General features: G+C 39.1%; 1 protein-coding gene and 1 non-coding gene across 3 annotated transcripts in view; one reads left to right on the forward strand and one right to left on the reverse strand.

Moving 5' to 3' along the window:
* Nsrp1 (nuclear speckle splicing regulatory protein 1) overlaps positions 1 to 14,371 on the forward strand; it is a 32,404-nt gene extending 18,033 nt beyond the window's left edge. For both annotated transcript variants that reach the window (XM_021176836.2, XM_029484041.2), the window contains exons 3-7: positions 4,801 to 4,857; positions 9,171 to 9,299; positions 10,394 to 10,601; positions 11,391 to 11,499; positions 13,066 to 14,371. In XM_021176836.2, the coding sequence (XP_021032495.1) occupies positions 4,801 to 4,857; positions 9,171 to 9,299; positions 10,394 to 10,601; positions 11,391 to 11,499; positions 13,066 to 14,065 (1,503 nt within the window). In that variant the 3' untranslated portion in view covers positions 14,066 to 14,371. The remainder of the gene's footprint in view (positions 1 to 4,800; positions 4,858 to 9,170; positions 9,300 to 10,393; positions 10,602 to 11,390; positions 11,500 to 13,065) is intronic.
* On the reverse strand, positions 6,765 to 6,884 carry LOC115032675 (small nucleolar RNA SNORA33). Its single transcript, XR_003838304.1, has one exon. It is a non-coding gene; the product is annotated as a small nucleolar RNA SNORA33 (small nucleolar RNA).

A 14,371-nucleotide genomic window follows, 5' to 3' on the forward strand; every position in this document is an offset into this window, starting at 1 on the left:
CTCAAAAACTGAGGTGGAGACTGATGGAGGCCAGACACTGACAGAGGAGAGCACCAGAAATCACTGTCTGGCCTCTGGACGTTCCCATACAGGTGAGTATACACTTGTGCATTTGCACACACACAAAATGGGGATTGTTTGGTCCTTGAAAATTTAATAGAAATCTATAAAACTTCGAGGGTTTAAGGCTATAGAAAAAGAATGATTCTTTTTTATTTTTTGGTTATTAGCCTGTTTTTAATTTATACTTCTTAGATTTTCAGATTTGTTTACAGAACTATTCATGATAGTTTTTAATACTTTCATCTATCATCATTTGTATCTTCTCATTTTTCTGATTGCTCTTACAGTATCTTACTTAACTAATCTTTTCAAAAGACCAGCTTTTGATTTGTTCATCTTTGTATTTTGCTAAGTTATTCTTTATTGATTACTTCTCCAGTCTTGTTCCCTTTCTTATAAGAACATCCTTTTGAGCACAGTTTTAGCTGATTCCTTGGTGAATGAGTTTCAGTAATACTTGGGGAGTACTTTCTCTTGTAATAGTCGTTCCTATGTCAGAACAAAGCAACCTCATAGAAAGTTACACAGTCCTGAACTTCTCCTCCTGATTGTATGAGCCAACAGTATAGGTTTGTTTGTTTGTTTGTTTGTTTGTTTGTTTTATCCATTTTTTTCTTTATATGTATGACAATGTGCGTGCATGTGAATTTGCTTGGGTGTGGGCATACATGGGTATGGTTGTACATGTGTGAGTGAGTGTATAGAGGCCAGAGGTGGATGTCAGGAATCATCAGAGTTGTCTTTATACCTTATTCATTCAGCTAGTTCCCTCTGGGAACCCCTGCCTCTGCCTTCTGAGGCTGGGATTATGGGTGGGCCACCACATCCACCAATCATGCATTTGGGTTCTGAACTCCAGTACTGACTCTTGAACAATTGAGTCATTTCCCTTGCCCCAGAATATGCTAAGCATGGCAGGATAGTACATACCTGTAATTTCAGCCCTTAGGAGGTTGAGGCAGGAATAATGGAATATTTGAGGCCAGTCTGGGCTCCACAGTGAAGATCGATCCAAAAATAAAAAAAGATGGAGGAACCCATGAAACTAGTTAAAAAAAAATTATATGACTATTTTAGCATAAAGTGAGTTGTGGTTCTCATTCAAGTGAAGGAGATAAAGTGACAAAACTGATGAGCCGATGCTTAGAAAAATCGGTGCAGGGAAGCCTCGATTCTTCAGAAGGATAGGATGAAAGACTTCATTCAGAAACACACGTCAGAGCAGGAACATGTAAAGTCAAGTTGATAGGTTGCTAGAAGTGAAATCTATAACCAAGGCAATTTCAGTACAGCAGAGAGAGCTAAGCTGAGCAGCTGAGTCTAAACATTGTAAATAAATTAAACTATATCTAGAATGAAAGCATACTGCAGTGTAAGACTGATTTTAAGAACAGAAAGCAGGTAAGCAAAAATAGAATCCAGAGTATGTAGCAGAAATAGGTCAAAATCAAGTATATATACTACAGAGTGAACAAAGGCAGCAGCTGTGCACAGAATAGGAGCTCGTACAAAATCCCTCTCAGAGAAAACTAGGTAACTAGTTATCTTCTATTCTTGGTTGCTCAGTGAGAAATGGCCTTATCAAAGCACTCCTAATATAGTCTGGAAAAAAAATACACTTTTCCTTTTTTTATTGAGACGGGGTTTCCTACGTAGTTCTGTCTGTCCTGGGACTCACTATGTAGACCAGCCTGGCGTTGGATCTGCCTGCCTCTGCCTTTCCAGTACTGGGGCTAGAATTAACAGTGTGTACCACCACACCCAGATAGTTTGTGAAATTTTACTTCTTGGGAGTGATTTATTCATGTGTGTGTGTTTATATAATTTCATGATCTATTTGAGCAGAGATGTCTTACTAGGATTCTATTTACTGGCAATAGTGCCCAGTATGGTGTCTTTTACACAGCAAGATCCTCAAGTGATGTTAAAAGTGTTAAAACAGTAAAGCCATTTTTTTTTTAAAGTTAAATTTCCACTACTGAAATATCATAGTATTTAATAAAATAAATTTGTGTGCTTGACTTCCTCGTGTACTCAAAATCCTAACCATGGATAATTTTAAGTCCTGACAAGTACTAAGCCAAACTTCTCTGTGTAGGTATTTCACAGATGAGGGGGATTAGCTTGGTCTTCAGTTCATAGGAAAAATCTCACACACTTGTCACAACTCCTAAACAGGTTTTGCATTAATAATGAGTATAAATATAAGTAAATTAAGCATATAACAGAGATTGCCGAGTCTCAGGACTGCTAAATGGTAAATTGTCCATTACTAAGTTAAAAAAAGAACAGGGAGTTCTCATCTCTTGAGTTCCCAACACAGCAGATCGTAGCTGTGAGCCTTTTGGAAAGAAGTATTAGTTCTTGAACTGTTTTTTATTTAGCTAAGAACTATTTTGGATGTGGGTAGGTAAACTCTTATTTCAGGAAAAAGGCAATAAATCTTGCTGCAGCCCCCACCCCCATACCTTATTAGGCGCAGGACAGGTTAATTTCTATAAAATGCAAATGCAAAACTTTGGTATAGCTAAAGATTATGATATATATATATATATAGTCATATATATATATATGTATGTATATATATATATAGTGGCCCATATCTGTAAGTTTCTCAGTGTTGCACAGCCTCTTGGTGAGAGCACACCAGCAGCATTTGCAGAACTGCCTCTTGTTAATCATTACGGCCCAGGAGACAGTTCAGCTAAATGGTGGCGAAAAAGTCTCCTCGTTAGACCAGTGTAGCAAACATTGGATTGCTTGAATTGGTTTAATGTCAGAGTGCATAAACAAAGAAAATCAAATTGGAGAATCTTCTGAATTGTGTAGTTCTCAATGCCCATACCTGACAGCATTATTTATCTTTAACCCTTAGAATTATGTGCTAATAGGATAAATGCTAATTTTTCTTATCTGAAACCAGAATAGACAGACAGAAGCCTACTTGCTTAGGGGCTAAGGTTGTTAAACTAAAACATTTGTTAACCTTCAGGTTTTGTAGACCTTTTTTTTTTTTTTTTTTTTTTTAAGATTTTTGGCAGAAAATGTATATATACTTTTTAAGTATTTGTATGGGTTTTGTTTTTTTTTTTTTCACTTTTAGGGTGGTCCAAATATTTATATATAATCTTTCTTATAAAATAAAATCTTTAAAGGCTCTTAGAGAAAATTATTTTCGTCTTAAGTTTAAAATGAATGGTACTGGGCTGGTGAGATGGCTCAGCAGGTAAGAGCACTGAATGCTCTTCTGAAGGTTCTGAGTTCAAATCCCAGCAACCACATTGTGGCACACAACCACCCATAATGAGATCTGGTGCCCGAGTGAGGTCAACCGGAGTGAGCAGAGGTCCTAAAATTCAATTCCCAACAACCACATGAAGGCTCACAACCATCTTGCACAGCTACAGTGTACTCATATACATAAACAAATATTTTTTAAAAAAAGAATAGTACTCTATGGTTCAACCAAAAGGTACCATTAATGATTATTCTTTGTAAATTTACTCAGAACTGGTCTTAGGCAGAATTAGAATTGTTTGTTTGCTTATGCTTTAGTAATCAACTAATGAGTGTATTTTGTAGTTTGAGCATATTTATCTCCCCACCCCACCCCCTGACTTGAGCTACATGTATATTGTGAAGTAGGAACTATTAAATGGTAGAGATGTTGAAGTGGGGAAATTTGACACATGTATGAAACAGGAACTCAGATCTCTGAATCTCTTGTGTGATTTTGAACTTCTTCCTTATGTTCTGTAGTCTAGAAACTACACACTGATTCAGTGTTGACGGTAGTTATATATCATAGTTTTATTTTATGCATGTATGAAATCTATTTTTTCCCGTTCTTAGTTCATTGTTGCTTTCTCTGATTTATAGAAGGGAGGGAAATCTTTCATTCTTTGTACTAATTAGAATGATAGACATAAAATATATTGGAAATATGTATTAATCCTTTGAATGTTTTAAGTTGATAATCTGACTGGATATAGTGATCCCAGCACTGAGGAGGCAGAGGCAGGCAGATCACTCCTGTAAATTCAAGACTAGCCTTGTCCATGTGGCAAGATCCAGGAGAACCAGGGCTGCAGTAGTGAGGCTGTCTCAAAAGACAAACAAAAGTCTTACTTAAAGTGCCACTTAACAGGGAGATTTGGGTTGGATGACTGATACGTTTGACAGCACAGGCAGTGACTTAGCACACCGGCTCCATTCTCTTTGGCTGGAACAGCAGGATTACTGGTTACAGTGTAGTTCTGTTTCTGGTGGACTCTGAGCCTCCTTGCTGTTCCCTAAATGACTGTAAAGACTGTTCCCACATCCTCGCAGGCTTGTCTTTTTGATAGTAGATGTTTTAACTGTATTGAAGTGGTAGCTTGTAGCTTCAGTTTACACTTTTTTGTTCTTTGTAATACTGAGCCTTTTTCATATGCCTGTCAACCACTTAAAGCAAAGATTATGTCTTTAGCTCATTGTTCTGTTTTATTCATTTCAGCTATATAGTGTACAAATAACAACCAGCTTTTTTTTTTTTTGTCTTAGTCTTAGAGTCTGTTCTGATGCATTATAATGGAAAATAATTTGTCTCCTAATATTTAGGGAAAAGACCCTGGTTAGGGTTAATTTAATTAGTATTACGTTTTCACTTTTAATTCTTAAGTAAGGAACCATTTGCCAACCAGATACTGGGAAAGGAATTTAAATTAAATAAGCAATGCCTTTTTTTCTGTCTTACAGACTTCTGTGAGCGAAAGCCTTCAGAGGGAAGCTGCTAAGAAGCAGGCCATGAAACAGGTACGAGGTGAAAGAAAAAAATGCAGTTAACCAAGTGCTTTGGTACCTAGTACTGAGATAAAACAGGATAATGTATGTAATGGAATCATTGTATTTCTTAAACAGTGTCAAATGCTTCTCAGTTTATAGAGATTACAGGCTTTCTTTATAAATTTCAAAGGAAAATATAACTATGTCTTTTATTGTGGAGTGTAAATTAAGCCAGCTTTGCTTTCAACTGACAAAGCCGTCTGACAGTAGGTTGTTTAGATTGTTAGGATTTGTTTCTTTATAAAATTTTGCTTGGAACTCACTTGTAAGAAGAAAAATGTCTATCCACAGTCAAAGTGATTTCACAGTTATGTAGAATTCATCTGCCAAGAAATGGGTGAGTGGTCAGGAAAAATTTTTTTTAAGATTATGTATTTATTTCATGTATACAAGTACACTGTTGCTGTCTTCAGACACACAAAAAGAGGGCATCAGATCCTGTGCTTATGAGCTACCATGTCATGTGGTTGCTGGGAATTGAACTCAGGACCTTGGGAAGCGCAGTCAGTGCTCTTAACTGCTGAGTCCTCTCTCCAGCCCCCATCAGGTCATTTTTAACAGTGGTTCTATTAGGAGCGTCCCAGTGGTTTTGAGCACTTCTTCCTATCATACATCCATTACCTGAAAACTCAGCAGTGCTTCTGACAGATTCCTCCTTTATAACAGTGAGCCTCAGCTTTCATTGTACTGAGTACAGTGCAGTGAACGGAGTGAACTTAGTTGAGAGTGCGGGCCTAGTGCACCCTTCTCCCCGCCCCTGCCATTTTCCCACTCTCACTACCTTTGCTTCCTCCTGTTCCCACACTAGCGCTTACCATGAGGTATGATTGCATTTACCAAATTGTAAGGAAAATATGAGCTAGGGAATCGATGATGCTTTAATATCTTTTCCCCCTTTTCCTTTTTTATTTGGACCTGAATTATGTTGACATTTGTCTTTTACCTATTTCACTGGAAAAATACTGTTTGTAATGATTAAATATACTATTTTAGTATAATTATCTTTTAAAAATGTCTAATAATGCCAAGATTGTTAGGACTTAAAGAATGAGCTAGTAATATATACACTTTGTAAGATTATTTCTCCTTTAAAGATGTCGGGGGTGGGGTGCCGCTGCAGGGTGAGGGCAGAAGCTGGTTCTCCCAGCCACCATGCTGGGGAGTCTTTCCATCTGTATTTCTAGTTTCTGCCGCTCTGCTGCTCACTCTGGCTTCCGGCCTATTTGCCTGTCTCTGCCTCCCATCCTGCTGCAACACTGCTGGGATTACAGGTTTATGCTACCAGGTCTGGTTTTTTTTTTTGTTTTGGCATGGATTCCAGGGATTAAACACAAGTAGAGCATTTTTGCCTGCTGAGCCATTTCTTTTGCCCTAGGGGTGTGTGTGTGTGTGGGTGTGGGTGGGTGGGTGGGTGGGTGGGTGTGTGAGATTTAGAAGAAAGGTCTTGCCTATCACCCAGGCTGGCCTAGTTTGCAATGCTCCTGACTCATCCTCCCAAGTGCTGGGGTAATGGGTGTGCACCACCGCTCATTACTTCATACTGCTTTCTTCAAGCTATTTTTTCTTCTTAGTTTAAAAGATTATTACATTATTTTTTAACTTGTGGGTCAAGAGTATGATATGGCATGTGTGTGGAGACCAGAGGCACTCGGCCTGGAGTGTGTTCTCTCCTGCCATGTTAGTTCAGGTGGTCAGGCTAGGTGTCATGTGCTGAGCCATCTAACCAGCTTCTTTTCAGAGGTTTTTGTTGGTGTTGTATTTACATGTAAGAGTTTACATGAAAGAGTTGTACCAACTCTTAAAAGTTTAAATTCTTAGAATTAGATACAGTGAAATTTTAATTAAAAATCCTACAAGAATGCTTCCCAATGTTACAGTAATGTAGCCATTTTCAGGAACCATAATGACTGTTGTCCTCAGGGCTTGTAATATGTCCTGACTATTGCCAGCTTTTCACAATTTCTACAGAAACACCGTAAAAGATAATTGGCTGGTTTTATTTTTATTATTTTTAACTATGTGTGAGGTGGATGTCTGTGTATGCATATCCTTGGGTAGGAGTAAAAACCCAGGAGCCCAGGGGCATTGGGTTCCCTGAAACTGGAGTTACAGCTGGTTATGAGCTGCCAAATTGTCAGAGTTAGGAACCAAATGGGGGTCCTCTGCAAGAACAGTAAGCCTTAACCACTGAGCTGCCCTCCAGCCCCTCCTCCTCTTCAGTTTTTTAGAAGAATGCACAAATCTGTTCTATAGTTGATTGCCCTGTCTGATACAATTCTTTAAAGCTGTGTATTTACCTCAAAGGACTTGTATAATTTGGTCCTGTTTTTTGAGACAGGGCGTCATTATGTATGTAGCCCTGGCAGGTCTGGAGCCCACTACGTAGCTAATTCTGTTCTTGAACTCCTAAACCTCCTGCCTCCACCTCCCAAGTGCCGTGATTACTCACCAAGCACCTCCAGCTGTTTGTTGATGGTTTTTGGTGATAACTATATAATATTTCTCCTCTTTGGATTCTCTTAGCTAGTTTGTGGAGGGAGTAGAAATTCACTATTATTCATTTTCTGAATATTGAGAAATTCGGAATGTGGGATTCTTGGTATTTTTAACAACATTCCAGATACAATTTATTCATTTAGATATGCACCATTCTAGATTCTGAGGGCTCAGTATAGAAATGCAGGACAGACTGGCGCTGTAGCTCAGTGACAGTGGCCCTAGGTTCAATTCTTAGCACTGCAAAGAAACCTGAGGCTACCAGGTTGATTGTTTTGAATGATTATATCGCCCTTTCTCTTAGAACCACTCTTGGGCTGGAGAGATGGCTCAGCTGTTAACAGCCCTGACTGTTCTTCTTGAGATTCTGAGTTCAATTCCCAGTAACCACATGTTGGCTCACAAGCGTCTGTAATGGGATCTGATACCCTCTTCTGGTGTGTCTGAAGACAGCTACAGTGTACTCATATATATAAAATAAACAAATCTTTAAAAAAAAAAAAAAAGACCACTCTTAGCATCCATAGTAAACAAGGCCATATAGCAATTAAATAAATAAATAAAAGTAAATGTGTACGGCTCTGCATTTCAGAAACTAATTAGCTGGAGCAAAAGATAATGATTTGTAGAGCAGTACAAAGGTAGTAACATTGAACATACTATTAAGAGTTTGGAGGCTGGAGAGATGGGTTGGTAGTTAAAAGTACTCGTTGCTCTAACAGAAGACCAGGATTCTGTTCCAATATCTACATGGAGGCTCACAACAACATGTAACTGTATCGGGGGATTGCCCTCCCTTGTCTGGCATCCTTGGGCACTACGTGGTACTCAGACAGACATACTTGCAGCCAAAACACATAAAATGAAATAAGAGAAATCTAAAAAAGAAAAGAGTTGAAAACTACAGTGTTTTCAAAAGAAACACAATGTCAAAAGTTAAATTTCTCAGAAATGGCGGGCAGTGGTGGCGAGTTCAAGGCCACCCTGGTCTATAGAGTGAGTTCCAGGACAGCCAGGGCTACACATAGAAACCCTGTCTCCAAATCCCCTCCCCCAGGCCACCCCTCCCCCCAAAAAATCTCAGAAATGGCTTCATTTAAGATAGGGTTGAGCTAGCTCTGAAATTGTTTAAGTAAGTTACTTATTTTTATAAATGTATAAGTGTTTTGCCTGTTTCTGTGTGTTTATTTGTGTGGAGAGAGAGAGAGAGAGAGAGAGAGAGAGAGAGTGAGTGAGTCACTTACGTGCCTGATGTCCTCAAAAGCCAGAAAAAGGCATCAGAGTTCTGGAGCTGGAGCTGTGTATGGTTGTGAGCCAACCTGTGGCTCATGCTGGGAATCAAACCCAGATCCCCTGCAAGAGCCCTGAGCCAGCTTCCTAGGCTCTAGGTAAGACTTTAATATGCTGCCTTGACTTTGTAAACTTCTGATGTGGATAATTGTAAGTGAAGAGGTTATCGTTAATATCCATTCTACACTTACTACCTGCCAGACTGACTGTAGATGTTTTAAGTTTATTAAGTTATCACCACTTAGGAGAGAGTTGATCGTTACTCTTTGGTGAGGAAACGTAAAGCACACAAAGACTGAAGCAAAGCTGCTCAGAGTAAGAGGAGCCAGGGCTCAAACGCAGGTGGTTTACTGTAGAGTTTACATTCATATCTCCTGCCTTGAGATGTCATGGGACGGTGTTTTAAGATACATTTCTAGCTTCTCAGCCTTTCTCAAAAAGACTTTTAATTCATGTTGACTGACTCGTATCTTTTAAACATTTACCTTTTTGTAAAGACCAAATTGGAGATTCAGAAAGCTCTTGCAGAAGACTCCACTGTGTATGAGTATGACAGCGTTTATGATGAGATACAGAAAAAGAAGGAAGAAAACAACCCCAAGCTGCCTCCGGGGAAGGATCGGAAGGTTAGTGCTGTGCTTTCATCGTGACTGCTTATTTATTTATTTATTTATTTATGAATGAAAGTGACCTCAGTAAAAATTTTAGTTATTGTGGTGAGTTCTTGGTTCTAAGTTATTGATTTGATTTTTAGAGTCGAGATACTAGCAGTAGTCAAGTGAATTATCTAGTGTTTTTATTTATTTTTTTAACCTTGAAACCTTTGCAGATTTTTTGAAGTTTTTCTTTAGCAATTCAGTATTTCAATTAGATTTATACTGCTCCTGATTTGTTTTCTGATTCATTCATTTGTTGAATTAAGAATATCAAATAGGCAGGCATAGTAGCATACACTGTAAATTCCAGTATTCAAGAGACAGAGGAGGGTGGGCATGAGTTCAAGGCCAGCAGGGATACATAGTGAATGAGCACCTGTTTCCAAAAATACCTGTTTCTAGAGCCAGGCCTAGTGGCCTATGCCACTGGGAGACTGAGGCAGAAGAGTCAGAAGAAGTCAGACATCCTTGGGTATATAGCAAATTAAAGAGGAATTTGGACTGTGTCATGCATTATCTTAATAAACTAAAAGGAAACTAAGAACTAGACATGGTAGCTCACAGCTATAATCCCAGCACCATGAATCTGAGGCCAAATCTGGTCTGTTCAGTGGGGGAGGGTGGTGTCTGTATCCCTTACCTGCCTTGGCCTGGATGTTAGACTGGTGGCCTTGATCCTGCCTTGACTCCTAAGGGCTGGGATACAAGTATGCACCTGCTGGGCAGTGGTGGCACACGCCTTTAATCCCAGCACATGGGAGGCAGAGGCAGGTGGATTTCTGAGTTCAAGGCCAGCCTGGTCTGCAGAGTGAGTTCCAGACAGCCAGGGCTACACAGAAAAACCCTGTCTCGAAAAACCAAGGGGAAAAAAAAAAAAACAAAACCCAAGTGTGCACCTACCATCATTTTCTCTGCTATACTTAATTTTTAGTAGCAACAATTTTAGTGTAATTTTGCTAGCAAATTTATTCTGAGTTTTGAAAAGACAGACCTATTTACATTCGACATTTCTATACTAATAGGTGTCTTTTTTTCCCTCTTTCCTAAATAATTTTTTCCCCTAGCCCAAATATATTCACAACTTACTAAAAGCAGTCGAGATCAGGAAAAAGGAGCAGGAAAAGAGAATGGAAAAGAAAATACAGAGAGAACGAGAGATGGAAAACGGAGAATTTGATGATAAAGAGGCATTTGTGACATCTGCTTATAAAAAGAAACTTGAAGAGAGAGCTGAAGAGGAGGAACGAGAAAAGAGGGCAGCTGCTCTGGAAGGTATGGCGAGTGGGGCACTGCAGTAGACCCCTGTCTGAGCCACCTGCAGTCTCCTGCCACTTACACTGTTGTGAGCAGAGTGTGTGTGTGACTTCAAGATACCATGTATGTGTCAGGATGCAACACAAAAACACAGCTGAACCCTTAAGTCACTGTTATTTCTATTAGGCTTTTCATTTCGTGCTTATTTTATTAAACTATTATCATTATAAGTCATTGTCATTGAAATTCCAAATATAAAGGCATAACATTACATTTGCCAGAAACATATATACTTTAAATTCTCATTACATATTCTGGGATGAAAATATGTTTAACATTAACTGGACAGTTAGAAAAAGAATCTCATTGATAATCAGAGCTAAGACATATTTTACCCATTGAATTTAGTGCTCTCGTGGTCAGTTTCTCAAGATCAAAATATGTTGTGAACTTATCAGTAATTTAATTGTCAAATGCTATTCATCTTCAAGTGAAAGAAAACTAAATCTGTAAGGTTGTATCTGGGCCAGAGAGATGATTCAGCAGGGAAAAGAGCTTACCACCAAGTCTGACAGCGAGCTCCATCCCTGGGAACTATGTGATGCCAAGAGAGAGCCAACTCCAGTGGGCTCTACATGCATGTAGACAGACAGATCAATTAAAAAAACATTGAGAGGTCATCCCTGCCTCCTGCTCTTGAGAGTGTTTGCACATCTTTGTATGATATATGCTCTGCATACGTAAGATAAAGCTGTATTGTGCTTCACTGAGTCCGCATTCTCAGTTTGCCTTTGCTTTTCTTCCCAGCACATTTGGATGTGACCAAGCAGAAAGATCTCAGTGGATTTTATCGGCATCTATTAAATCAAGCAGTTGGTGAGGAGGCAGTTCCTAAATCCAGCTTTCGTGAAGCCAGGTAAGAGGTGGGCTATTAAGAAGAAGAATATCTTGACAGTCTGAGGTGACGACTTGGGAGTTATTTAAACTCTTGAAACAGAAGGGTACAGCGTGTGTATTGTATTGTTAGCCAAAATGATGTGATTGGATGAAATGAGTAGCGTTCTAGTTAAAAACCTGAGATTCTGTTCAACATGGTCTTTATTCTACAGTTCACAAAAAAATTATTAGTTTACATCAAAACATTTTAGTGTATAAAATTTCTGAATATGGGCCTTATGTATGGCCTTAAAGACGAAACAAAGCAAGGCTAAAGAGATGGTCTTCCAGAGGTTCTGAGTTCAGTTCCCAGCAGCCACATGGTGACTCACAGTCATCTGTAATGGAATCTGATCCCTTTCCTGGCTTGTCTGAAGACAGCTACAGTATATTCAATTACCGTAAGAAGTAAGGAGAAATTTGTAAAGTATTGAGTCATACAGCATATAATTTTACATGATCAATAGATAGCATATAATATAAAAGTGGCCTATTTTCATGATTAGAACCCAGTTTCCATATAGGTCAGATTCACAAATTAGAGGCTAAGACTTCCCTGTTAGCAGTAGTCACATATTGCTGTAACTTAAAAGTAGATAAAATCTAAAATTGTATTCTTAGTTCTACATTTCAAGTACTATGCTGCCAATTTTGACTAATCAAATGTAGGTATTAGTAGATACTACCATGTCTATAGACACTTCTGTTACCCATCTCTGATCTGGGAAGCAAAAGATTAGAAGACTTTTAGATAAAATTATAAGATATTATAGGAACACTAAGGTAATTATGCCATCCATGTATGTTCAGTATAGTGGGATGTAAAAGGGAGACTTTGCAGAGGGCATATGGGTATCTTAGAACACATGACTGGCGAGCTTAACTGCATCCGATCTACCTGAACTGGGAAAAAGCAGTCATATGTAAGTATTATCAATGAGTCAATTACACAGCTGGAAAAGTATAGTTGATACACAATAATTTTAGACTTACTGATGGCAGCAGCCAGGAAGATTCACAGATTTCTTTTTTGTTGTGATGCATGTATGTCAGGCTGGTGGTGCCTTTCTAATATTGGCAAAGTTTAATTAGTAATATTTAAAATTAGATTTAGTACTGTTTTCTGTGGGAAATTATTCTCATGTATTTCTAGAACTTTTTAAAGAACAAAATGAGAAGTCAGACAGCTACAACTTGAACTTCATTTTATAAAATAGATACTAGATCCAGGGCATACCTTACTTTTCCAAATTATTCTCTGTCTAGAACTAGAAAGAAAAATGAGGCCTTGTACAGACCCTTTCCTAAAGGTTCTGCTGGCCTAAGAGAGAAGGGCTGTGTTCTTTATTTTACTTCTGTCATGTTAAAACATGTTCTCAGCTGTTTGGAAGCGCTAATTTAAAAGGTAAATAGACACTACTTTTTAATATTGGACGATCAGATAGTACATATAATCAAGTTGTACTGAGAAAACTTAACGTGAGCATTCTTTTTTCTACAACTAATAAAATAGCATTGACTTACATAATTTTTTTTTCTTTTTTAGGACTGTAATAAAAGAAGAGAAGCTCAGGGGTTACCCTGATGAAACAAATTCAGAGAGCAGACCACCACAGCAGAACTGCATTCTACAAAGGGGTGCAGAGGAAGCGGAGGGAAACCCAGATGCTGACAGTGATTTTGACGATGAGAGCAGTGAGGATGGTGAAAGGGGAGACCATAAGGTCAGGTCCAGAGGAGAAGACACCGGCGCCTCCATGAAACACCCGAAGCATCACTCACGATCATCTAGTGAGGAAAGGGGGCTCGGGACCAAGCACCACTCACGAGGTTCCCAGTCAAGAGGACATGAGCACCAGGACAGGCAGTCTAGAGACCAAGAGAGCTGTCACAAGGACCGCAGCCACCGGGAAGAAAAGAGTTCTCATAGGCACAGAGAGGCCAGTCATAAAGATCACTACTGGAAGAAGCATGGACAAGAAGATAAACTGAAGGGACGAGAACAGGGAGAAAGACAGGACAGAGAAGGGAAGAGGGAGAAATATTCCTCAAGGGAACAAGAAAGAGATAGACAACGGAATGATCACGACCGATACAGTGAGAAAGAAAAGAAAAGCAAAGAAAAAGAAGAGCACACGAAAGCAAGGAGGGAAAGATGTGAAGACAGTGGTAAGCACAGAGAGAGGGAGAAGCCAGAAGGACGTGGGCAGTCTTCAGAAAGACATCGAGACAGAAGGGAAAGCAGCCCCCGGTCTAGACCAAAGGACGACCTTGACCAGGAAAGATCCAGCAAATTGAGAAACACGGAGAAAGACAAAGGGGAACAAGGGAAGCCCTCTCGTTCTGAAACATCACTAGCAACAAAACACAGACTGGTAGAGGAAAGGCCAGAGAAGGGCAGTGAGCAAGAGAGGCCCCCTGAGGCTGTGAGCAAGTTTGCAAAACGGAGCAATGAGGAAACTGTGATGTCAGCTAGAGACAGGTATTTGGCCAGACAGATGGCGCGGATAAACGCAAAGACTTATATTGAGAAAGAAGATGACTAAGGATGCCCATATCTGCAGTCCCTTGCAAGCACAGAGCATTGTGACCCTTGAACTTGGTTTAAGAAAGCATACAACTGTTCATAGAACAACGACTAGGGAGTATTTTTTTAAATATATTTTCAAAATTTGTTAAGTCAAAAGTCAGTTCTTTGAGTTTCAGTGCTTGTCTAGAATTGTGAGGTGTTTCCTAATGTATAGCACTTTCTTGGTTGTACTCAAGAATCCTAAGGTGTTAAATCTTGTAGATTCTTTGTGAGGAAAATTGGCTTCTTGTTATAATGTTAATAAATAGCTTGTACAAATGTT

The sequence above is a fragment of the Mus caroli genome, unplaced genomic scaffold, assembly GCF_978045245.1.
Source record: "Mus caroli unplaced genomic scaffold, Mus_caroli_1 scaffold_13, whole genome shotgun sequence".
Taxonomy (NCBI): domain Eukaryota; kingdom Metazoa; phylum Chordata; class Mammalia; order Rodentia; family Muridae; genus Mus; species Mus caroli.